This window comes from Styela clava, chromosome 12 (genome assembly GCF_964204865.1).
Source record: "Styela clava chromosome 12, kaStyClav1.hap1.2, whole genome shotgun sequence".
NCBI classification, from domain to species: domain Eukaryota; kingdom Metazoa; phylum Chordata; class Ascidiacea; order Stolidobranchia; family Styelidae; genus Styela; species Styela clava.
The window spans coordinates 14,214,129-14,241,405 of NC_135261.1; the positions used below are offsets into that span (position 1 = coordinate 14,214,129).

General features: G+C 36.6%; 3 protein-coding genes and 2 pseudogenes across 3 annotated transcripts; 2 read left to right on the forward strand and 3 right to left on the reverse strand.

Annotated features, from left to right (window-relative positions):
* Positions 1 to 94: 94 nt before the first annotated feature.
* On the forward strand, positions 95 to 1,698 carry LOC144430769 (uncharacterized). The gene is made up of 2 exons (XM_078118852.1): positions 95 to 232; positions 432 to 1,698. Exon 2 carries the CDS (start codon positions 549 to 551, stop codon positions 1,284 to 1,286), a length of 738 nt encoding a protein of 245 aa, XP_077974978.1. The 5' UTR covers positions 95 to 232; positions 432 to 548; the 3' UTR covers positions 1,287 to 1,698.
* A 7,715-nt stretch (positions 1,699 to 9,413) lies between these two features.
* Positions 9,414 to 10,540, reverse strand: LOC144430602 (zinc finger BED domain-containing protein 5-like; annotated as a pseudogene).
* Positions 10,541 to 10,609: 69 nt separating this feature from the next.
* LOC144430603 (zinc finger BED domain-containing protein 5-like) lies at positions 10,610 to 11,941 on the reverse strand (annotated as a pseudogene).
* A 1,049-nt stretch (positions 11,942 to 12,990) lies between these two features.
* LOC144430771 (uncharacterized) lies at positions 12,991 to 15,938 on the forward strand. Its single transcript, XM_078118853.1, has 2 exons — positions 12,991 to 14,458; positions 14,672 to 15,938. Exon 2 carries the CDS (start codon positions 14,789 to 14,791, stop codon positions 15,515 to 15,517), a length of 729 nt encoding a protein of 242 aa, XP_077974979.1. The 5' UTR covers positions 12,991 to 14,458; positions 14,672 to 14,788; the 3' UTR covers positions 15,518 to 15,938.
* An 8,611-nt stretch (positions 15,939 to 24,549) lies between these two features.
* LOC144430605 (zinc finger BED domain-containing protein 5-like) lies at positions 24,550 to 25,032 on the reverse strand (the record flags this gene model as incomplete). The annotated part of the gene is made up of 1 exon (XM_078118615.1): positions 24,550 to 25,032. A coding segment is annotated over one exon (483 nt), but the record flags the coding sequence as incomplete, so codon positions are not given.
* Positions 25,033 to 27,277: the final 2,245 nt, after the last annotated feature.

The window sequence follows — 27,277 nt, forward strand, 5'->3', positions numbered from 1 at the left end:
CGATTTTCATCTTTATATGTGTTGCCATGAACAACGGCTGTTCATGCTTGAAAGTAGGAATAACGACTCTCTGTGGTCACAGAAAGAAAAACTTCTGGCGGAGGCACAGAAACGATGGACAGATATCAAATCAACAAAATGGCTGATAAAGGACACGAAGCACTTTTACATGAAAATGAAGAAGCGTCCAAATTTATCAGCATATACCGGAAAGAAGTTACAGAATAATATGGTTCAATTTTGCATATTTTTTTTTCTTGTCAAATCAGATGTTCTGAATAAGTTCTTTTTATTTTGAGAAATTGACATTTATCAATATTAATCAACGTGCTATATGTCAAAACTATACTGGTTGATTGGTTAGATTTAGACTTTGTGCTCTATGCTTGTTATAAAATGTCAACATATATCTTCAACTTTTTATTCGACAGTGGTTGCAATACCGGAAGAAATTAAAGACGATTGGGCCAACGTTTCATCAGTAGTTAGTAAAACATGGGAGACACTCTACAATAAGATAATGGTAGACAGACATTCGCGACAAGAACATGGAAGGTGGAGACAGAGTGAGAAATGCTCTGGCTTCAATATGCAAACATCTGAAGACGCAAAGTTTAGAAGAACTTGTAATAGAAGATGATTTTTTGCGACAATTTGTTGGTAAAGTAAAAGATGTAATGAACATGGGGAGTATATTAGAGGAAAAACAGTTGAATATTCTTTCTATCATCTGTTTTTATGTTGCTTCCAAACTCCATCACATCAGTACAAAACGCAATTTCTCTGTTCTGGGAATAAAGGAGACTGTAGAAAAAATAACATCAATTATTAAGAAAATCACCAAAGAGGACAAAATGATGAAAAAAGTCATTCACTGTTGTGTTCCACCCCTCCTGCTGGAGATGTCTGAGTTGGTACCATGCGTTGCAGATGACGAGTCAAAAGTGAAATTCATTAACAAAGTCTGGTGTTTATATAACGTCGCTCTCTGCTATTACTACTGTGATATTCGAGAGAAATCTGTGTCGGTCAACTTATCCGTCATTCAACTTATGGAAAAAGAATATAACAACGATGCCGTAAAACGTCGAGTATTCAGACATTGTCATCACAATGCTGCAATTGCCTACAGCGAAAACAATGAATTTGGCGAAGCAATTGAACATTACAGGTTGGCCGTCGAGTCTTATAAGAAAGCCACTGATTGGGCCAATGAAATTCATAGGAATGAAAAAGTCAAACGCACGAAAAAATATCTGAGAAAAACAGACGTTCGCAAAAATTGACATATATGAAAACATATTTCTATTGTTCTAATACCTAATTACTATCTCTCGAACTCAATATCTCAATAAGCACTGCAAATATTATTCAAAAGTATAATAGCAATAATTGCCCAGTTCAGTGGTAATGAATTGACTGCTAACAACCAGAGTAAAATGTGAAATAAATGTGGGTATTTTTGTTTTTTCGTCTTGCTCGGAATTATTCACAAAACTTAATAATTATAATCAATATACTTTCTGATATTTTGTGTTTAAATGAAAAATGCTATTTAGAACAATGTAGATGATTGCTTTGTATACAAGTGTAGGTGATGATGAATCTGGCTTGAGAATGTGCTCTATCTATGCCTATACACGTTTTGCTATTTAAATGCATGACCAGTTTCATACAAATAAAAATGAATCTAAAATTCCTCGGTTTAACAGTTTATGTGTGACGCGTGGCTCTTCTCCTACGTGGTTTGTTTATAAAAAAGCTGCAATTAATGAGCCCAAGAGGCTGCGGCAACTTCGTGGAATGACAAATTAGAAGGCGTGGCAGTATGGAATTTATTTTGGTCTTGGAGTTGTTGACATTAGTTATTACATATATTATTCTGACTTATTTTTGCACCAATAGAAATACCTCATTGATAATCTCATACTCCTACTTTTGATAACAGCATTAGTTTACCCAATAACAGTATGTATTGTATCACAATCTTGTAAGGTTTTAAACTGGCAATGGAGTAGGGAGTTCAAATGATTATGAGAGTAGGGTATCATAACATTGGCTAACGAAAAAAAAACGTCATTTGTAAATATCTAACAACACTGAGCTATTAATACGACCTTAGTAATGATAAAAGAGTCCAGCTGCACACTAACACAAATATATTTCTGTAACGTTTCGTACAAATATCAGTGGAGCTCATTTCAGATGTGATTAAAAAAAAAAGTTTTATTATTGCATTTACGAAAATGATGGGTAACTAAATGTAATTAAAATTATGGGCACTTAGAGAATCACGAACATCTGAAATGAGCTCCACTGATATTTGTGGTTCTAATTTTCCCATCATTACTTCTACGGCTAAATGCAAATTAAATGTTTATGCAATACGTCATAATTGATTTGATGTTTCAAATTCATTTACCAAATTTATTTCTTGCCATTGTTGTAAACTGTTGTCTGAGGAAGTCTGACTCTGGTCGGACGAAACGGTACAGAAATACATTTGTGATAGTGTGCAGCTGGACTCTTTAATTGAATAGAATAGTCATGTTTATTCCAGCTACAGTATCCTTGCAGTATACGCATACGGATCCACTAGCATAAAGGCATAGAGAAAAGATAGGAAGTTAGGCTCGCGCAACCCAACTCAAACTTAGTAATGATGCTGCTAATACTATCAAAAAGCGACTATAATACCTCAAAATAATAAAATAAAATGAGGAATGAATTTGGTTAGGATGCAATACGATAAATGATTTCCAAAGAAATAGTTTTTTTCCCGAAATGAAGTCTTTTATTTACGTCAAGGGTTCCCACAGTGCGATTTTACGGTACAGATAAAGTGCTAATTATATTAATAAGTACATTTATTTCATTAATAAAAGTTTTTGCACTTCTCATATGTTGTTGGAAAAACTGAAATAATCGGAAGAGCACCTGTTAGATTAGTACTTGGATTAGTGTTAAATTGGATCTTGACGCTTGTGAATAACGAGCATTCAAAAAGTTCTCACTGAGACTTCTGTTCAATTCAATTCAACTTGAATTTATTTAAAGATGATGAGTTGGGAAGCCCTGAGTTACGTTATCTCATTGCTCGAAACTCAAAATCTAGCATGGAATCGCGAAGGTTTAGCAATAGATCAGACAATAAGGTGGAAAACATTAGAACAGTTTTAACCAACATACAACTTAAGAGATTGGAAGAAGATTATTCATTTTTTATTATGTTCTTGGCAGTATTCTTTTCTTGATGTTGACGGCTTCCGCTTTGATTTTGCTAACGTGTGCTATGCGAAAGTCGCCATGTACAACTATTACAGTAACGGTATTCACGTTTACGGCTGATCCAGCTTGATCAATTTCAACTCATAAGTCACATTCAGTTGAATTTAATTAATCTAAGATCATCGCGTAGTCCATATGAAATTTGATACATTCTAATATAAATAATTATAGAATGACGCCTTCTGTTTAGTGCAGGGGTTTTTGCGTATAAACAGTGTTTCTTAACTTGGGTTCGATCGAATCGCTGGGGTGCGATGAAGCTTTTCCATGGGTTCGACGAAGGTCCACTGAAACAGTTGTATATTATGAGATCATCACCCAGCGTACTAATTATACAAAAAGATCTGTAGTTTATAGCAGATATATAAGTTTACACGTTTAAGCAACTCATAAAATAGCCGCGTGTAGCTTCGCATAGATAGTAGATACACGTTTTATTGGATCTGTCAATGACTGTCACACATAAGTTTTTTCAATACAATTCATCGAGAACACATATTGCCACATATATCGTGCGCTGGGTGCACGTACTTCTCGGTGATAGCGTTTTGCGATGCTTTCTGCTTGTGAGCACGAGATATCGTAAGTATTTATGACAAACCTAGAAGGTTTAAGTTAATATTTGCGTGAACGACATCTTCATTCATAATCGACTAATAAAATGTAACTCAGTTTTACTAATGAGTGGAAATAAGAAGATAAGTGTACGTAAATAAATATAATATCAAGGCATGTTTGAATTTAAAGTACTGTTTGTGGCAAAGATTTCCAAGCAAAGTGGCAGAGCAAAGATATTTTGATTTCCCTTAAACAAAAAAGCACGCAAAACAACACAATGAATACACAGTGAATTGAGAAAATCGGTTGTTATCTTGGGTGTCATCTCATAGCCATTACGTATTTTCTAGACAATCTCAATATGGTGCTGAGTCATATGGTATCTCTATTTCTACAAAACAATGGACAAAAGCCCTTATCCAATTTTGAAGGTTGACTCAAGCTACCAACGTTTTTGAGGCATAATATCATCTTTCGTGTCTAAAAAAATGCAATATTTTCTTTATTAGTATTTGGCCTTCACACTAGAGGTGTAGCGATGTACCGGTATCGGCGATATCTGCCAATTTTTCGGTATCCGAAGTGTATCGGTATCGGCTAAGTTTGGACCGATATTTCCGATATATATATTTAGCTTCTAAATATCATTCAGAATGTTTTAAAAAAATAGGTTAGAATACTAATCTTGAAAATTATTTTTTGTTTGGATAGATCATGATTTATGAGCGATTGCACGTTCCGTTCCCACACCCGCTGACTGACCTGTTTTAAGCCATTTATCAGTCAAACTGGGTCAATCAATTTGGGTATTTTCTCTACCGAATTTTTATATTAAAATTTCTAATATTACATGGTAATTATGGAGAATTATATCAATCGAATATTAATGGATGTTCCGATGTGTAAAATTCAAAATACGACGTTATATTGGCCCAAAATCCTACGCACGTTACTCAATGTATCAGTTTCATACGATAAGTAGGCTAAACATTTTTTTTTTTACCACCAACAGTAGCCAAATCCTACTAGTTTTCTAATAAAGCACCGAGATAACTAGCGCCAGTTCTCAATGCATCTGAACCAATTAACGCATTTGGATCCCAAACATCTACATCTTATTATGTGACATTCCTCTTTTTTGATCCGAAAAAATGTGCACTATTAATAATGCTCAAAGACTATTGTTTTAAGCCGTCCGCCCAGCACAATTGAGGTGATAATTACATAGTATCGGAATATCGGTCGTTTCCGAATATCGGCGTATCAGTATCGGATTTTTTAACTGGTATCGGTATCGGCGGCAAAAGTGGTATCGGTACATCTCTACTTCACACCCGCTTTTTCACTCAACTTATAGAGAACTTGCACGGGTCACGTGACTTTGTTTACTGGACGGCAAAAAAACAAAAACGTCCATTTGGCTCCTGTCAGTTGTAAGGTTGGCTGTTGAAAATGGTTATTTCGTATTGTTCCGTTGGCTGTACGTATAGTACTATAGACAACGAAATGGATCTTCAGTTATATGCCACTGTTTTCAAAAAATCTGGAACGTCCCGCAATGTGGATATCATTTATTGGCAGGACTGCTTGGTGTCAAGTCCAGAGGTCATCTCGCTTGTGTTTCACTGTTTGCGGACAGCACTTTGTTGATGGTGAGTGATAATGTGCCGTTATCAATTTCTCTAAATATTCATAAGCTCCCTCATTTCAATGGAAAGCAGATGACAAACTACTGTTATTGATAGGCCTGGGCTAGGCGTAGAGGATTGCAGCTCGCTTTCCACTGAGGGTGGTTCACACGACCGCTGGTCGATTACGACATCCCCCCACCATCAAGTCCATGCTTCTGAAAAAAATAACTGGCTAACTAATCCCGACATAGAATGGTAATCGTACGATGTTGCACCTTGCAATCCTCCCTCACCAGATAAATCCTATCCTAAAAACTACCGACATTGGTAGGCATATTTGCGTTTTAAATTGGAAGGAAATCTTCATTAATGGTCAGAAGGTGTTGTCTGATTGTTTTGTTAGTTAGCAGGTAATCTATTACCGGTCTGATACACAAACTTGGCAGTTGGCACTGTCAAATGATGATTAGTGTTTAATTTCTTTTCAGGAAAAAGGAGAGATAACCCATTATCAGCTGCTTATGTCCCATCAATATTTGAATTTTCGCCATCGCCATTTCGGAAAAGAATAGTTAGAAAAAGGGGGGTTTTAAAAAAAGGCAGGACCATTTCAACAAATTCTGTTGCCTTGTATGCGTTGCAATATCACTTTGCAGTTGTTAGCATAAACATTTAATGTGTCTTTCATCTAGACCTACCACACTTAAAAGAAGCCGCCTATACCCTTTTTCACTAGAACCATAACACTGTAAAATATGAGCTGTGGAGGCAGATACATTTTTTACTCTAAATTATGGCATGTTACTTCCAGGTTATCTTATCCTTGCCTATAGATATCTTGATGTTAGTGACTCCAACTGACCCATGCATGCCACATTGAAAGTTCTCTTGTGTACCAATAATATTAATCAGTTGGAGCCTTCAGACCTTGAAAACAGTCGAATCTGAGCACGATGGATTCATGTGAAACACGTAATGTGCATTTATGAGCAAAAATATCCCATCCTGAGCTGCACCGATCCACAACATCCTGCCTATGGAATCAAAACATTAGACAAATTGATGTACTGTGCGCATTCATAAATCTTTGCGAATCAAGTGTGCCTTTTGACTAAGGAAAATTTAGCATTAAAATGATCAATCTCAATATAAACCTGGTATCTGCAGATAAAACCAATTGTTTTTTGAAAATACATTTTTAATAATGTGCTTTATTTTTCAAATATAATTTATAATTACTGTAAAGTGTGTGATACATTTGGTACCAGGAATACCATTTGCAAATTTGCTTGGGTTACACCCCTCTCAAATGAAAGTTCAGACTCTTAATCATATCTCATAATATTCTTTAAACAAAAGGTTGCGGCTAGCCGGCTACCCATTAGAATTTTCTTCCAGATCACAAAGTCGGAATATTACGCCTCGCTAAGTTTCATCGGCAACTGTATTTGGTTGTAGTATCGATGTCCAACTTTAGACTGAAACCAACTTTAGACTGAAACCTTCACCACCAGACCCATCGAAACAAAAACAAAATGGACACTTTATCTCCATCAATCCACAGTAATCACAAGTTACTTTGTCTATACGATAAGCATCAATGAATGGATACTGAGGATGTATTATCAAGTCACGCAGGCTGAGGTCTTGTGCCACTGTGGTCTTATAGCAACTTATACTTTGCCATCCATCTATTCCATGGTCGCACCCATATCTGTGAGGTAATGGATACATATTCATTCGATATCATGATCCTGCACTAGCTTTGTTTTAATTGTAGAGTTTTCATAAAATCTAACAATCGAGTGGTGTGAAATTTATGTCCATGTCCCACCACAAACACTATTCGTAAATGAATTTGATTCCGGGCAGCATATCTTTTTTACCAGGTGCAACAACTAAACATATGGCGAACCACAGTCTCTCATACGATTACCATTCTATGTTGGGATTAGTTAGCCAGTTATTTGTTTTCAGAAGCATGGACTTGAATGGTGGGCGAGGGTCGTAATAACGAGCGTATTCCTAGATGGCGAATTCCATTGAATTCCGGTTATTTTTTCTCGTGACCACTGGTGTTGAACTTCAGTTATCTATTCAACCTTTCAAACTTAATAATAGATTACCTGCTAACTATGGAAACAATACCTTATGACAATTGATGATTAATTCCTTACACAAGTCAAGTCTGCAAGTAAGCTTACGCCTAGGCCTGCCAATAACAGTAGTTTGTCATCTGCTTTCCATTGAAATGAGGGAGCTTATGAATATTTAAAGAAATTGATAACGGCACATTATCACTCACCATCATCGAAGTGCTGTCCGCAAACAGTGAAACACAAGTGAGATGACTTTTGGACACCAAGCAGTCCTGCAAATAGATGATTTCCACATTGCGCGACTTTCCGGATCTTTTGAAAACAGTGGAATATAACTGAAGATCCATTTCGTTGTCTATAATAGTACTATACGTACAGCCAACGGAAAAATACGAAATAACCATTTTCAACAGCCAAATACAACAGCTACAAATACTACTTATCAGTTATCATACCAGATCCATATCAACTTTGCAGCTGCGTACAGCAGAACGTAGTCTGTGTAGCAGGTTAGGGTTAGGGAGTAACTTTATTCCAATTTTCCCTATTTTAGATCTATTACAAGTTCGACGACTAGCCAAGTGACTTCCGTAGTGGTTGTACCTGAAATTATGGCTTACCCCAACCTGGTACACATACTACGTTCTGTTGTCCGCCATCTTGGTTCACATACTTCGGGAGTTCCGATTTTTTTTGTATTGAATAGGTAGATGTTTACTGAAGGCCTATACATGCCTTCTCAAGCTTGAGTTCAAGGCGTTCACAAACGTGATTGGCGCAAAGAGACGCAACAGATAAGACATTACGTAAACGACCCTGTGACGAGAACCAAAATTGAAATACGACCGAATGAATGAGTTTGTATAACTTTGGAAAACTCTATCACTTAAACCTTAACAACATAAATAAGCATAAATTAACCGAACAATTTTAACCGTAATAATGCCTTTATTTCATGAGAAAAAAGTCGATACAGAAACTCGAAATCCTTATAATGGGGTCATAACAGATTGGTTTTTTTGACATCATTGCATCAGAGGGGTCTTGCAATTAGCATAGCCTGTCTCGTCGTTTAATAAATCAGGTCACCGCCGATGTATATTCTTAGTATATTCCTCATTATCATAACGCACTCGTTTTGCCGATGGCTGCCCTTGATTAAATAAGTTTCATGATTTTTCTCACTCGAAACGTCTCTCTGGTATCTCGGATAAATATTCCTGTTAAAATCCTATGACTTTGGTTTAGATACAAACTTGCAAAGATACAATACAAGAATTTTTACTTACATTGCTAAAAATATAATTCTGGCAGCTTATGCGGTTTCACGGCTATGCAAGGGTTATTTCAATAAAGCAAATTGATTCAAAACAAGCCCTTGTTTCAAATCGAAGCTTCACCTGATTAATTAACCATTTTTTAAACAAATATAGTTACCATTTCGGGAACGGGAAGAAGAATCGGCGGTTATGAAAACTCAAGTTCCCGCAGAATTAAATCCAATAGCACGGTCTAGAAAGGCAATAAACTTTTCCTTTCCCATTGAATGCAAAGTTTCGTGTTCTGATGACCGTGAGTTTGCTTAATCATATAATTCAAACTGGAGAACAAAGGGAATGAAAGTGGAAAACAAAATAAAGTGGTATCGGCATGAGCGACTTGGACTTGCGGTATAGAAAGTTGTCCTAATTCCTACATTTCCACGAGTCTCAATAACGAGTTGTATCCCATTTGTTAATTAGGAATACAGCCGCTGAAAGGTAACAGAGCTTTCAAATATGCCACAGTTCGTTAGAATAGATTTTAATCTGAATTTCAACTGTGCAACGTTCAAATTTCGATTTTCAGGTAATGTATTTTTTCGAGTGGGATTTGTCCAAAATAGCTCACAATGTACTAGGTGTTACCATAATTCTTTTGATTATAGATAGTTGGAAATAAGTTCAGTGAATATTCAGTTAACCATGGTTTGACTACACTCACAGCACATCGGAAATCATGTCCAGGCTCATTTAGGCAATTTCTGCTCTTGGTTTTAATTGTCATCATGGCTGAGAAACCCTGGTCGCACTCCCAAGTGGAGGGAAAAACCAATAGTTGAGGAACAGCATTACGGGCCAGTGTCGGGTAACTAGAAGACAATTTTAGCCAGAAATTGATTCGTGATGAAGAGCATTCTCTGAGCTCATTTTTTGCAGTTTCATCAGCTTGGATATCAATTATCTCTTCTTGTTCACCAGTTCCAACAGGTAGAAGTGCGGGATTGACAAAAATCGGATTAACCATATATGGGCAGCATATTGTATGCGGAAAGTAATGCATCAGTTCCGTTATTAGCAATCTTAGATGTTCTGCAATTTCTTGAGACAATTTTTCATTTGGTTCCCACGAAACGGTGGTGAGGAATTCGAACATTCCGTAACGTTTGCTCTCCACATTTTTCATCCAAATGTCCAGCTTCCGAACGAACACTTCAAGCTTAGAGACAAAGTCTTGGATTGATCTGTCTGGCCCTTGCAACGAACGATTCACATCGTTAAGAGATTAAAAAGTATCCGATAAGTAAGCCAACTGTAATATAAACTCCTCGTTTTCCAAATCCTTTTGAAATCTTGTCTCCTGGAAAAATGTGAACAGTTCTTGTCGATGTTCAAAGACTCTTCAAGTGATATTTCCGCGAGATCCCGTGATCTGAATTCAAATCTTCACACAATCTTGCAAACAGTCGAGTGTTAAGAGCAGATGTTTTGACGTAATTCACCATTTTTATTATTCGATCCAAGCATGACAGTAGGTCTGGAGGGAGCACCTCGGCAAAAAGAGCAAACCTGTGGATGAAGCAGTGAACAAATGTGGCGCGTGGGGATACGGTTTTAACATGCGATTAGAACCCTGAAATTCGACCAAGCAAGGATGGAGCACCATCAGTTGTGCATCCAACCAACTTGCCCTAATCCAGGTCATTTTGGGTGAAGAGTTCGGCCAAAACGTTGAAGACATCGATTCCCTTTGTTGTAGCTGACAGATCCGTGCTCAGTAATAATTCTGTTTGCACAGAATTATTCTGAATAAAGCGGACCTAAACGAGTAATTGCGAACACTTGGTGACATCAGTCGATTCATCAAGTTGTATAGCAAAACCCCAAACATCGATCCTTTCATTCCAGCAATCACTTGATCTTCGATATCAAGGGACATTACTTTGATCCGTGTTTCACAGTATCGTTAGAAAGCGATACACGATCTAACTTTGCCAGGGACTCTTTGCCAATCAGGTTTCTGACTTATATTCTTGCTGCTGGCAAAACAAGCAATTCCGCGATGGTATGAGCTTTCTTGTTTTGAGCCACGAGAAGAAATACTTCATAGGATGACTTCACAATCCCCGCATTCGTTTGGTGAAACTGACCTCTCTGGTCTATGCGCTGTCGCTTCACATGTTCCCTGAGTCGCTCAAAATAACTTTTATCGTGGTTCTTTTTATCTGCGTGATTGGATTCTAGATGTCGTTTAAGCAAACTCGGTTTTATTACTGAATTTGAAAGGGTTTTCATGCAGACCACGCACTGCGGTAAACTTTCTCCATTCTGCTCAATAGCAATGAACCCATATTTGATGTATTCGGAGGTATACTTTCGCTTCGAAATGTATAAATAAACAATCAAAAAATTACTGATGAATTAGCCTTAAAACTTAAGAGTATGCCGATCAACCAATACGTCCTGCAGGTAGCACTTGTAACATCCGTATATCGATTTTCGACTCGCCTTGTCCGATTTTTCTCGATGCAGACGCATCGTGACATTACACGGAAAACGTGCAAGAACGTGCTCTTCTCGTTTCGTTTCAGAACTAAGTGCAAAAACATGCTCGTCTCGTTTCGTTTAAAGCGGGCAGTAGCGGGGAGGGCGATCTCTAAATACAAGTACTGGTAGCACTATAAACGCCATTCCGTGAATACATACAGTATGGAAAATAAATAGAAAGCTTTGACAGCATATTTCAGCGAACGCGAAAGTTAATTGTTGCAATTATTCAAAGCTGCTCGCGTACCACTTGGAAAGCTTCCGCGTACCACAGGTTGAGAACCACTGATGTAATATGATGCCATAAATTAATATAAAAATTTCCGTTGTACGGAAGATCTGTATGTTAATCACGCAAGTATACTAAATAATAAGTTGAATATAGAAAACTAATAAACCGCGTCACCAGTAAACTTGAAGTCAGAGTAGCTATTTCTATTTGTGCCAAGGGAGCAGGGACTTGACCCAAATCCTACCCTTTTTGTATTTTTTATGAAATCGCCCATCTGAGACTTCAAAGAGAGGGGTGTAGGAGTATTATTAAAACGTACCTGGACATAATTCAATATGTACAATAGAGATGATATGACAATATTGTTATCACCGCAATGCAGATCGTGTTTTTTTATAGAAGTATGTTTGGGCAGCAAAAATTACCCAGCTTCACAAAACTGCCAAATTCATCAAAACCAACTGGAAACGTCACAGTAATTACAAAATTACAAGTAAGAAAAGCTCTTGTACAAGAAGACCAATCCACCTTTTCAACTGTTGGTACTTCGCCCATCAAGATCGGTCTGTCAAAATCGGTGACAGCAAAATGACTTTCGCTGACCATGCAGTTTAGAGTGACTGTTCTGTACCATTGACCGACAAACAATTACATTGTGACAAGATATTACAAGTCATCGTTATAATAAAATCTCCTGTTTGCTGTATCAAATAGACACGGGGGTAAGTACCGCACAATTTGGGCACAGATAGCAAACGTCAGCTTCAATAACAGATGCGTCGTATGCCATGAAAATTACAAGATTGCAAAAAATCTTAGCCCGCTGCTTCAGGCAAATACTATGTTTAAATATTGTGACAAATGCCCATGTCTAGGCAAAAAACAAACATGGGTGGAAAAATGTTAGAAGTCTTTCACGTTCATTATTATTCTGGTAATTGTAAATAATATTGCAAGCTGGTTCATATTTCTACACATTGCCATAAGTTTATAGGATAAATATTCCCGTAGTATGTGAACTGAGTTTGGGTTAATAAGCCATAACTTTATTAAGATTTTCCTTATTTTTGTTATATTTTGAAATCGGACTTCCTGTGTTGGCCAAGTACATATACCCCTTACCGTAGGTTTCAGTCCTTGATGTAAAGTGGGCCAACAAATTAGTTACCTCCATATTTGTACACGCACTTCTGGAGCGCCGTTTATGAGGCTTGAGCTGGCATTTTAAAACCTTGTGCAAGTTTTGAATGACTGACATCGGGTTAAATACCTATCTTAATTAAGCAGAGACTTAAATTAATTAATTAGCATCTCGACATAACATGTTATAGACAAAGTTTCTTTGTTTTATTTTGTATATATTTGACCGTGTTTATTTTAGGAGATATCGTTCATTGAGGTTTCTTATATGGTTGACCGCTCATAAAATTATTCCTTTTTAAAACAATTTCATCATCTGTCCGTGGGCAGGAATAGGCCTGTCGGCGTAAACAAAACCCTTTATCAGGCTTTTCCCTTATTCATGTTTATTTATTATTTCGAATCATTGCCAGTCGGCTGTTTACTATTTATTTAGTGTTAGAAGTTTGCCGTTGAGTAGTGCTAATTTAATTGTCGCAATGAGCGGATATGTTTGCTTGTTTTTTTTAAGTTAAAGGATGAGGTTTGATTTGTTTTGCATAATTGGACACGTTTATTGGACATAACGATTGTTTCAATAATATGTTGGTATTGTTATTATTTGTCTCCATCATTTTTAAAAAATCGCTTTTCTCTTCGAATACTGGACCAATTGCTTTGAAATTTTCAGTGAGTGAAGATTGATTTTTTTTGCCAGAAGGTGTGTGATGCATGGTTCTTCTATTACGGGGTCTGTTTATAAATACGCTACAATTATTGAGGCCAAAAGACTGCTGCAATTTCAGGGATTGACAAATTAGAAGGCGTGCGAGTACGGAATTTAGATTGATCTTGGAAATTTGGACTTCAGTTATTACATATATATTCTGACTTATTTTTCTTCCAAAAGAAATATCTTATTGATTATCTTATACTCTTACTTTTGATAACAGCATTGATTTGCTCCATAACCGTATGTATTGTATCCCAATCTTGTAAGGTTTTACACTGATAATGGAGTAGGGAGTTCTAATGATTATGAGAGTATGGTATCATAACATTGGCTAGGGAAATTTGTAATTGTCTAACAACACTGAGCTATTAACACGACCTTAGTAATGATGCTTCCAATACCATTAAGAAGCGACCATAAAAATTAATTAGGTTAGGACGCGATATGATAAATGATTTCCAACGAAACAGTTTGATCCCGAAATGACGGTTCATTTACCTCACGGCTTCTCAACGTGGTCCAAGTGGACCCACAGGGGTCCACGGCGGGAACTCAGGGGGTCAACAGATAAAGTGCTAATCATATTAAATAAGTACAAGTTGTTGCTCTTCTCGTGTGTTGTTGAATAAACTGAAATGAACGGAAGAGGAAATGTTAGATTAGTGCTTGGATTAAAATTGGATCGGGATGTTAGTTACAAAGTTCTCACTGAGACTTCTTTTAGTTCTTTATCAATAAATGTAACTTGTTCCCAATCCCAATCAAACCTATCTACCGATTTTTATCTTTATATTTGTTGCCATGAACAACGGCTGTTCATGGTTGAAAGTAGGAATAACGACTCTCTGTGGTCACAGAAAGCCAAACTTCTGGCGGAGGCACAGAAACGATGGACAGATATCAACTCAACGAAATGGCTGATAAAGGACACGAAGCCCTATTACATGAAAATGAAGAAGCGTCCAAATTTATCCGCATATACCGGAAAGAAGGTACAGAATATTGTGCTTCAATTTTGCATATTTTTTTTTCTTGTCAAACGAAGGTTCTGAATAAGTTCTTTTTATTTTGAGAAATTGACATTTATCAATATTAATCAACGTGCTATAAGTCAAAACTCTACTGGTTGATTGGTCAGATTTAGACTTCGTGCTCTATGCTTGTTACAAAATGTCAACATATATATTCAACTTTTTATTCGACAGTGGTTGCAATACCGGAAGAAATTAAAGACGATTGGGCCAACGTTTTATCAGTAGTTAGTAAAACATGGGAGACACTCTACAATAAGATAATGGTAGACAGACATTCGCGACAAGAACATGGAAGGTGGAGACAGAGTGAGAAATGCTCTGGCTTCAATATGCAAACATCTGAAGACGCAAAGTTTAGAAGAACTTGTAATAGAAGATGATATTTTGCGACAATTTGTTGGTAAAGTAAAAGATGTAATGAACATGGGGAGTATATTAGCGGAAAAACAGTTGAATATTATTTCTATCATCTGTTTTTATGTTGCTTCCAAACTCCATCATATCAGTGCAAAACGCAATTTCTCTGTTCTGGGAATAAAGGAGACTGTAGAAAAAATAACATCAATTATTAAGAAAATCACCAAAGAGGACAACATGATGAAAAAAGTCATTAACTGTTGTGTTCTACCCCTCCTGCTGGAGATGTCTGAGTTGGTACCATGCGTTGCAGATGAAGAGTCAAAAGTGAAATTCATTAACGAAATCTGGTGTTTATATAACGTCGCTCTCTGCTATTACTACTGTGATATTCAAGAGAAATCTGTGGCGGTCAACTTATCCGTCATTCAACTTATGGAAAAAGAATATAACAACGATGCCGTAAAACGTCGAGTATTCAGACATTGTCATCACAATGCTGCACTTGCCTACAGCGAAAACAATGAACTTGGCGAAGCAATTGAACATTACAGGTTGGCCGTCAAGAAAGCCACTGATTGGGCCAATGAAAATCATAGGAATGAAAAAGTCAAACGCACTAAAGAATATCTGAGAAAAACAAACGTTCGCAAAAATTGACATATATGAAAACATATTTCTATTGTTCTAATACCTAATTACTATCTCTCGAACTCAATATCTCAATAAGTACTGCAAATATTATTCAGTATAATAGCAATAATTGCCAAGTTCAGTGGTAATGAATTGACTGCTAACAACCAGAGTAAAATGTGAAATAAATGTGGGTATATTTGTTTTTTCGTCTTGCTCGGAATTATTCCCAAAACTTAATATTTATATTCAATATACTTTCTGATATTTTGTGTTTAAATGAAAAATGCTATTTAGAACAATGTAGATGATTGCTTTGTATACAAGTGCAGGTGATGATGAATCTGGCTTGAGAATGTGCTCTATCTATGCCTATACACGTTTTGCTATTTAAATGCATGAGCAGTTTTATACAAATAAAAATGAATCTAAAATTCCTCGGTTTAACAGTTTATGTGTGACGCGTGGCTCTTCTCCTACGTGGTCTGTTTATAAAAAAGATGCAATTAATGAGCCCAAGAGCTGCGACAACTTCGTGGAATGACAAATTAGAAGGCGTGGCAGTATGGAATTTATTTTGGTCTTGGAGTTGTTGACATTAGTTATTACATATATTATTCTGACTTATTTTTGCACCGAAAGAAATACCTCATTGATAATCTCATACTCCTACTTTTGATAACAGCATTAGTTTACCCAATAACAGTATGTATTGTATCACAATCTTGTAAGGTTTTAAACTGGCAATGGAGTAGGGAGTTCAAATGATTATCAGAGTAGGGTATCATAACATTGACTAACGAAAAAAAAACGTCATTTGTAAATATCTAACAACACTGAGCTATTAATACGACTTTAGTAATGATTAAAGAGTCCAGCTGCACACTAACACAAATGTATTTCTGTAACGTTTCGTACAAATATCAGTGGAGCTCATTTCAGATGTAATTAAAAAAAAAAAGTTTTATTATTGCATTTACGAAAATGATGGGTAACTAAATGTAATTAAAATTATGGGCACTTAGAGAACCACGAACATCTGAAATGAGCTCCACTGATATTTGTGGTTCTAATTTTCCCATCATTACTTTTACGGCTAAATGCAAATTAAATGTTTATGCATTACGTCATACTTGATTTGATGTTTCAAATCCATTTACCAAATTTATTTTTTGCCATTGTTGTAAACTGCTTTTCCGAGGAAGTCTGACTCTGGTCGGACGAAACGGTACAGAAATACATTTGTGTTAGTGTGCAGCTGGACTCTTTAATTGAATAGAATAGTCATGTTTATTCCAGCTACAGTATCCTTGCAGTATACGCATACGGATCCACTAATATAAAGGCATATAGAAAAGATAGGAAGTTAGTCTCGCGCAACCCAACTCAAACTTAGTAATGATGCTCCTAATACTATCAAAAAGCGACTATAATACCTCAAAATAATAAAATAAAATGAGGAATGAATTTGGTTGGGATGCACTACGATAAATGATTTCCAAAGAAATAGTTTTTTCCCGAAATGAACGCCTTTTATTTACGTCAAGGGTTCCCACAGTGCGATTTTGGGTACAGATAAAGTGCTAATTATATTAAATAAGTACATTTATTTCATTAATAAAAGTTTTTGCACTTCTCATATGTTGTTGGAAAAACTGAAATAATTGGAAGAGCACCTGTTAGATTAGTGCTTGGATTAGTGTTAAATTGAATATTGGCGCTTGTGAATAACGAGCATTCAAAAAGTTCTCACTGAGACTTCTGTTAGTTTTTTTTACCAATAAATTCAACTTGAATTTATTTAAAGATGATGAGTTGGGAAGCCCTGATTTACGTTATCTCATTGCTCGAAACTCAAAATCTAGCATGGAATCGCGAAGGTTTAGCAATAGATCAGACAATAAGGTGGAAAACATTAGAACAGCTTTAACCAACATACAACTTAAAAGATTGGAAGAAGATTATTCATTTTTTATTATGTTCTTGGCAGTATTCTTTTCTTGATGTTGACGGCTTCCGCTTTGATTTTGCTAACGTGTGCTATGCGAAAGTCGCTATGTACAACTATTACAGTAACGTTATTCACGTTTACGGCTGATCCAGCTTGATCAATTTCAACTCATAAGTTACATTCAGTTGAATTTAATTAAACTAAGATCATCGCGTAGTCCATATGAAATTTGATACATTCTAATATAAATAATTATAGAATGACGCCTTCTGTTTAGTGCCTGGGTTTTTGCATATAAAGCAGTGTTTTTTAACTTGGGTTCGATCGAATCCCTGGGGTTTGATGAAGCTTTTCCATGGGTTCGACGAAGGTCCACTGAAACAGTTGTATATTATGAGACCATTACCCAGCGTACTAATTATACAAAATGATCTGTAGTTTATAGCAGATATACAAGTTTACACGTTTAAGCAACTCATAAAATAGCCGCGTGTAGCTTCGCATAGATAGTAGATACACGTTTTATTGGATCTGTCAATGACTGTCACACATAAGTTTTTTCAATACAATTCATCGAGAACACATATTGCCACATATATCGTGCGCTGGGTGCACGTACTTCTCGGTGATAGCGTTTTGCGATGCTTTCTGCTTGTGAGCACGAGATATCCTAGGTATTTATGACAAACCTAGAAGGTTTAAGTTAATATTTGCGTGAACGACATCTTCATTCATAATCGACTAATAAAATGTAACTCAGTTTTACTAAGGAGTGGAAATAAGAATTTAGTGTACGTAAATAAATATAATATCAAGGCATTTTTGAATTTCAAGTACAGTTTGTGGCAAAGATTTCCAAGCAAAGTGGCAAAGCAAAGATATTTTGATTTCCCCTAAACAAAAAAGCACGCAAAACAACACAATGGATACACAGTGAATTGAGAAAATCGGTTGGTATCTTGGCCATTACGTATTTTCTAGACAATCTCAATATGGTGCTGAGTCATATGGTATCTCTATTTCTACAAAACAATGGACAAAAGCCCTCATCCGATTTTGAAGATTGACTCAAGCTACCAACGTTTTTGAGGTATAATAACATCATTCGTGTTTGAAAAAAATGCATTATTTTCTTTATTAGTATTTGGCCTTCGCACTAGAGATGTAGCGATGTACCGGTATCGGCAATATCGGCCAATTTGTCGTAATTCGAAGTGTATCGGTATCGGCTAAGTTTGGACCGATATTTCCGATATATATATTTAGCTTCTAAATATCATTCAGAATGTTTTAAAAAAATAGGTTAGAAGACTAATCTTGAAAATTATTTTTTGTTTGGATAGATCTTGATTTATGAGCGATTGCACGTTCCGTTCCCACACCCGCTGACCTGTTTTAAGCCATTTATCAGTCAAACAGGGTCAATCAATTTGGGTATTTTCGCTACCGAATTTTTATATTAAAATTTCTAATATTACATGGTAATTATGGAGAATTATATCAATCGAATATTAATGGATGTTCCGATGTGTAAAATTTAAAAAACGACGTTATATTGGCCCAAAATCCTACGCACGTTACTCAATGTATCAGTTTCATACGATAAGTAGGCTAAACATTTATTTTTTTTTACCACCAACAATAGCCAAATCCCTACTAGTTTTCTAATAAAGCACCGAAATAACTAGCACCAGTTCTCAATGCATCTGAACCAATTAACGCATTTGGATCCCAAACATCTACTTCTTATTATGTGACATTCCTCTTTTTTGATCCGAAAAAATGTGCACTATTAATAATGCTCAAAGACTATTGTTTTGAGCCGTCCGCCCTGCACAATTGAGGTGATAATTACATAGTATCGGAATATCGGTCGTTTCCGAATATCGGCGTATCGGTATCGGCGACAAAAGTGGTATCGATACATCTCTACTTCACACCCTCTTTTTCACTCAACTTATAGAGAACTTGCACGGGTCACGTGACTTTGTTTACTGTACGGCAAAAAAACAAAAACGTCCATTTGGCTCCTGTCAGTTTTAAGTCGGATTAAACGTTTCCATTTTGTTTGGCTGTTGAAAAAGGTTATTTCGTATTGTTCCGTTGGCTGTGCGTATAGTACTATAGACAACGAAATGGATCTTCAGTTATATGCCACTGTTTTCAAAAAATCCGGAACGTCCCGCAATGTGGATATCATCTATTGGCAGGACTGCTTGGTGTCAAGTCCAGAGGTCATCTCGCTTGTGTTTCACTGTTTGCGGACAGCACTTTGTTGATGGTGAGTGATAATGTGCCGTTATCAATTTCTCTAAATATTCATAAGCTCCCTCATTTCAATGGAAAGCAGATGACAAACTACTGTTATTGGTAGGCCTGGGCTAGGCGTAGAGGATTACAGCTCTCTTCCCACTGAGGGTGGTTCACACGACCGCTGGTCGATTACGACATCCCCCCACCATCAAGTCCATGCTTATGAAAAAAATAACTGGCTAACTAATCCCGACATAGAATGGTAATCGTACGATGTTGCACCTTGCAATCCTCCCTCACCAGATAAATCCTATCCTCTAAAAACTACCGACATTGGTAGGCATATTTGCGTTTTAAATTGGAAGGAAATCTTCATTGATGCTCAGAAGGTGTTGTCTGATTGTTTTGTCAGTTAGCAGGTAATCTATTACCGGTCTGATACACAAACTTGGCAGTTGGCACTGTCAAATGATGATTAGTGTTTAATTTCTTTTCAGGAAAAAGGAGAGATAACCCATTATCAGCTGCCTATGTCCCATCAATATTTGAATTTTCGCCATCCCCAGAGAGGACCATTTCAACAAATTCTGTTACCTTGTATGCGTTGCAATATCACTTTGCAGTTGTTAGCATAAACATTTAATGTGTCTTTCGACTAGACCTACCACACTTTAGTTTAAAAGAAGCCGCCTATACCCTTTTTCACTAGAACCACTGTAAAATATTTAATAGAAATTACCCCTAAGGCATCATATCTTCCATTTGGAAGGGCTGTGGAGGCAGATACATTTTTACTCTAAATTGTGGCGTGTTACTTCCAGGTTATCTTATCCTTGCGTATAGATATCTTGATGTTAGCGACTCCAACTGACCCATGCATGCCACATTGAAAGTTCTCTAGTCTCTAGTGTACCAATAATATTAAGCAGTTGGAGCGTTCAGACCTTGAAAACAGTCGAATCTGAGCACGATGGATTCATGTGAAACACGTAATGTGCATTTATGGGCAAAAATATCCCATCCTGAGCTGCACCGATCCATAACCTCCTGCCTATGGAATCAAAACATTAGACAAATTGGTGTACTGTGCACATTCAAAAATCTTTGCAAATCAAGTGTGCCTTTTGACTAAGGGAAATTTAGCATTAAAATGGTCAATCTCAATATAAACCTGGTATCTGCAGATAAAACCAATTGTTTTTTGAAAATACATTTTTAATGTGCTTTATTTTTCAAATATAATTTATAATTACTGTAAAGTGTGTGATACATTTGGTACCATGAATACCATTTGCAAATTAGCTTGGGTTACACCCCTCTCAAATGAAATTTCAGACTCTTAATCATATCTCATAATATTCTTTAAACAAAAGGTTGCGGCTAGTCGGCTACCCATTAGAATTTTCTTTCAGACCACCGCTAAGTTTCATCGGCAACTGTATTTGGTTGTAGTATCGGTGTCCAACTTTAGACTGAAACCTTCACTACCAGACCCATCGAAACAAAAACAAAATTTGATAGGGTCGTATTGAAGTTGCTTTCGTTCAAGCACAAGGGACACTTTATCTCCACCAATCCACAGTAATCACAAGTTACTTTGTTATTACGATCATCATCAATAAATGGATACTAAGGATGTATTATCAAGTCACGCAAGCTGAGGTCTTGTGCCACTGTGGTCTTGTTGCAACTTTTACTTTGCCATCCATCTATTCCATGGTCGCACCCATATCTGTGAGATAATGGATACAGATTCATTCGATATCATGATCCTGCACTAGCTTTGTAATAATTTCACACCTAATAATAGATTACCTGTTAACTAGGAAATCAATACCTTATGGCAACTGATGATTAATTCTTTACACAAGTCTATAGCATATATAATTGGTAAATAAATGTGATGTTACCGTATATTGCTATTTCGTAGATTGTCTCAGAACTTGCAAGTCACCCGTTCACCCTTCAACTTCAATGCCCACGTTAATGAAGATGCGTTAAAAATCTCTGTATGTTTTTATTCGTAAATTACCACAACACACAGAATACAAATCTTAAAACATTTATCCACACTAGCTTTTTTATTGAAAGATATCGAGTCGTATTTATATACGTCGATCATAAATCTAATTAAATACTGTAAACGTGAGCTCGTGATTCACGTTATAAACAGAAACTCCTATTATCTCAATAAGGGTAATTATTAACATCGTACGGATGGGAACTTAGATATAATTATTTCAATAAGTGACAAAGGTCTTGAGAATATAAATTTTAATTTGATAATGATCGGGTGGAACCTGTTATGTTCTTAAAACTGGTGTAATTTGATTCCTACGAAAGTCTTTGTTCAAATTTTGAGAAAAATTAACTTTGTTTTCATATTTTTAACATGAAATGGAGTACATTTGGGGGTTAGTTGCTATAAGTCAAGTCTGCAAGTAGTCTTACGCCTAGGCCTACCAATTACAGTAGTTTGTTATCTGCTTTCCATTGAAATGGAGAGCTTATGAATATTTAAAGAAATTGATAACGGAACATTATCACTCACCATCATCGAAGTGCTGTCCGCAAACAGTGAAACACAAGTGAGATGACTTCTGGACTTGACACCAAGCAGTCCTGCCAATAGATGATATCTACATTGCGCGACTTTCCGGATCTTTTGAAAACAGTTGAATATAACTGAAGATCCATTTCGTTGTCTATATATACGAAATAACCATTTTCAACAGCCAAATCAAACAGCTACAAATACTACTTATCATACCAGATCCATATCAACTTTGCAGCTTTGCAGTACACCAGAACGTAGTCTGTGTAGCAGGTTAGGGTTAGGGAGTAACTTTATTCCAATTTTCCCTATTTTAGTTATATTACAAGTTCGACGACTAGCCAAGTGACTTCCGCAGTAGTTGTACCTGAAATTATGGCTTACCCCAACCTGGTACACATACTACGTTCTGTTGTCCGCCATCTTGGTTCACATACTTCGGGTGTTCCGATTTTTTTTTGTATTGAATAGGTAGATGTTTACTGATGGCCTATAAATGCCTTCTCAAGCTTGAGTTCAAGGCGTCCACAAACGTGATTGGCTCAAGGAGACGCAACAAGATAAGACATTACGTAAACGACCCTGTGACGAGAACCAAACTTGAAATACGACCGAATGAATGAGTTTGTTTAACGTTGGAAAACTCTATCACTTTAACCTTAACAACATAAATAAGCATAAATTACCGAACAATTTTAACCGTAATAATGCCTTTATTTCATGAGAAAAAAGTCGATACAGAAACTCGAAATCCTTATTATGGGGTCATAACAGATTAGTTTTTTTGACATCATTGCATCAGAGGGGTCTTGCAATTAGCATAGCCTGTCTCGTCGTTTAATAAATCAGGTTGCCGCCGATGTATATTCTTCATTATCATACCGCACTCGTTTTGCCCATGGCTGCCCTTGATTAAATAAGTTTCATGATTTTTCTCACTCGAAACGTCTCTCTGGTATCTCGGATAAATATTCCTGTTAAAATCGTATGACTTTGGTTTAGATACAAACTTGCAAAGATACAATACAAGAATTTTTACTTACATTTTTAAAAATATAATTCTGGCAGCTTATGCATTTTCACGGCTCTGCAAGGGTTATTTCAATAAAGCAAATTGATTCAAAACAAGCCCTTGTTTTAAATCGAACCTTCACCTGATAAATTAACCATTTTTTAAACAAATATAGTTACCATTTCGGGAACAGGAAGAAAAATCGAGGTTATGAAAACTCAAGTTCCCGCAGAATTAAATCCAATAGCACGGTCTAGAAAAGCAATAAAATTTTCCTTTCCCATTGAATGCAAAGTTTCGTGTTCTGATGACCGTGAGTTTGCTTAATCATGTAATTCAAACTGGAGAACAAAGGGAATGAAAGTGGAAAACAAATTAAAGTGGTATCGGCATGAGCGACTTGGACTTGCGGTATATAAAGTTGTCCTAATTCCTACATTTCCACGAGTCTCAATAACAAGTTGAATCCCATTTGTTGATTAGGAATACAGCCGCTGAAAAGTAACAGAGCTTTCAAATATGTCACAGTTCGTTAGAATAGATTTTAATCTGAATTTCAACTGTGCAGCGTCCAATTTCCGATTTTTAGGTAATGTATTTTTTCGAGTGGGATTTGTCCAAAATAGCTCACAATGTACTAGGTGTTACCATAATTCTTTTGATTATGGATAGTTGGAAATAAGTTAGGCCAGTTAATGTAATTAGTATCATGTATTTCCAACAATGTGAAAAATCCTAGTGACGTCATATGGTTTTCTACGTGAAATTAATTTTGGCGTCATAACAAAGATGTTCATGTAATACAGTGGTTCTCAACCTTTTACTGACTGCGTACCACCACTTCAGTGTTTTTTAGTCCGGCCGCGTGCCACCGACGAAGTTACCTTTTTCGGAGTGGGAAAATGGCACAAAAAACGCCCTATGAAAGTATTTCACAATGTGGCACTACACTACATCGATTTTTTTAGAGCTTCATGCAAAGATTTCAATCAATTATACGCCGCAACAGCGTATTGATTGCGTGCAAAATCGCAAGAGGATTTACGTCGTCTACCGTCAGAGCTGAAAAGCTTTGAATATCGCCGCCACTAAATTATTGCAAACCTCGGGCGAATACACTTTGATCGGCGCTAGTCGCTATCACGAACTGCCTAACCTAGTCTCCAAATTAATTTGCTGAAATGTATGTATTATTGCAAAAAAAATCGAATTTTAGAAAAGCGTTATAGTTTAATGCGAGTGTTGCAATTTTTTTTCTACAAGCTGGTCTATGCGGGGTTTGACCATGGTTAACTGTATAAAACCAATAGTTGAGGAACAGCATTACGGGCCAGTGTGGGGTAACTAGAAGACAATTTTAGCCAGAAATTGATTAGTGATGGAGAGCATTCTCTGTGCACATTTTTTGCAGTTTCATCAGCTTGGATATCAATTATCTCTTCTTGTTCACCAGTTCCAACAGGTAGAAGTGCGGGATTGACAAAAAACGGATTGACCATATATGGGCAGCATATTGTATGCGGAAAGTAATGCATCAATTCCGTGATTAGCAATCTTAGATGTTCTGCAATTTCTTGAGACAATTTTTCATTTGGTTCCCACGAAACGGTGGTGAAGAATTCTAACATTCCGTAACGTTTGCTCTCCACATTTTTCATCCAAATGTCCAGCTTCCGAACGAACACTTCAAGCTTAGAGACAAAGTCTTGGATTGATCTGTCTGGCCCTTGGAACGAACGATTCACATCGTTAAGAGCTTGAAAAATATCCGATTAATAAGCCAACTGTAATATAAACTCCTCGTTTTTCAAATCCTTTTTGAAATCTTGTCTCTTATCCTGGAAAAATGTGAACAGTTCTTGTTGAAGTTCAAAGACTCTTCTAGTGATATTTCCGCGAGATCCCGTGATCTGAATTCAAATCTTCACACAATCTTGCAAACAGTCGAGGGTTAAGAGCAGATGTTTTGACGTAATTCACCATTTTTATTATTCGATCCAAGCATGACAGTAGGTCTGGAGGGAGCACCTCGGCACAAAGAGCAAACCTGTGGATGAAGCAGTGAACAAATGTGGCGCGTGGGGATACGGTTTTAACATGCGATTGGAACCCTGAAATTCGACCAAGCAAGGATGGAGCACCATCAGTTGTGCATCCAACCAACTTGCCCTAATCCAGGTCATTTTGGGTGAAGAGTTCGGCCAAAACGTTGAAGACATCGATTCCCTTTGTTGTAGCTGACAGATCCGTGCTCAGTAATAATTCTGTTTTCACAGAATTATTCTGAATAAAGCGGACATAAAAGAGTAATTGAGAATCAAATAGACACGGGGGTAAGTACCGCACAATTTGGGCACAGATAGCAAACGTCAGCTTCAATAACAGATGCGTCGTATGCCATGAAAATTACAAGATTGCGAAAAATCTTAGCCCGATGCTTCAGGCAAATACTTGCTTCACCTATGTTTGAATATTGTGACAAATGCCCATGTCTAGGCAAAGAAACAAACATGGGTGGAAAATGTTAGAAGTCTTTCACGTTCATTATTATTCTGGTAATTGTAAATAATATTGCAAGCTGGTTCATATTTCTACATAACGATCGTTTCAATATTATGTTGGTATTGGTATTATATGTCTCCATCATTTTTAAAAAATCGCTTTTCTCTTCGAATACTGGACCAATTGCTTTTAAATTTTCAGTGAGTAAAGATTGATTTTTTTGCCAGAAGGCTATTTATTTATTTCTAAATTTCGCATGAAATCTGATATTTCGTCTAAAATTTCGGTGTATTATTTTATTCTTGGGAACACTGGCTGTCCGGTTTGATTCTGTAAATTATTTCTACGCAACAGCGGAATTTTTTGTGGGTACCGGTGGCGTCAAAGGTAAATACTGCTTCGCTCTGGTTAACGTGTCCATATATTAGAGCACAGCTCTTGTTTGCATATTTTAGAATAAAGTATGTTAATAACCTGCCTGTTGGGTTTGCCGTAAACCTTAGCAATCCTCAACAATACTATATATTTATTATTCACACGTCTATATCTACAATACTGGAATCATTTTGTTTTATCACCTCACTATTTCGTCTTTTCATTCATCACATTTACATATTCAAAGTGGCGAAGTTGTTAATTATCGTGAAACCTGGCAAAGATGCATCAAAGGAAGTTAATGGCCCGAAGTGTCACCGCCCAACACGATATAGGCTTCTTGTAGAGGCTCATCATAAATACTAAGTCGCTTATATTCTACATAACATATTGACACACTCTGTTGAATTAGCTTAATATATATGTACACAACTGCGTGACGAAACCAAAGATTGGCTGGTATATATTGTCACGTTTTTGGTTTAAATAGCAAGATCTTGGCCAAAGTGAACCTAGAAAGAAAATTCTCTATGCATGACGTTACAAAGTAAAGTGAATACGTACATTCATGCATAACATTACAAAGTAAAACTGACTGCGCTGACTCATGCATGACGTTCCGAAGTAAAACTGACTATGCTCACTCATGCATAACGTAACAAATGTGAACTGACTACGCTCACTCATGCATGACCTTACAAAGTAAAACTGACTACGCTCACCCATGAATGAAGTTAAAAAGTAAAACTGACTACGCTCACCCATGCATGCATGACATTCCAAAGTAAAACAGACTACGCTCTCTCTTGCATGATGTTACAAAGTAAAATTGACTATGCTTACTAATGCATGCATGACGTTCCAAAGTAAAACCGACTACGCTCACTCATGCATGATGTTACAAAGTAAAACTGATTACGCTCACCCACGCATGAAGTTACAAAACAAAACTGAATACGCTCACTCATGCATGACGTTACAAAGTAAAGCTGACTACCCTCACCCACGCATGAAGTTACAAAGTAAAACCGACTATGCTCACTAATGAAGGAAGTTACAAAGTAAAAACTGACTATGCTCACTCATACATGGTGTTACAAAGTAAACCCGACTACGCCCACTCATGCATGACTCATGAAA

What these genes read in the sequence shown, in the direction of transcription:
- LOC144430769 (XM_078118852.1), top strand. Translation starts at nt 549, where the DNA reads ATGGAAGGTGGAGACAGAGTGAGAAATGCTCTGGCTTCAATATGCAAA.
- LOC144430771 (XM_078118853.1), top strand. Translation starts at nt 14,789, where the DNA reads ATGGAAGGTGGAGACAGAGTGAGAAATGCTCTGGCTTCAATATGCAAA.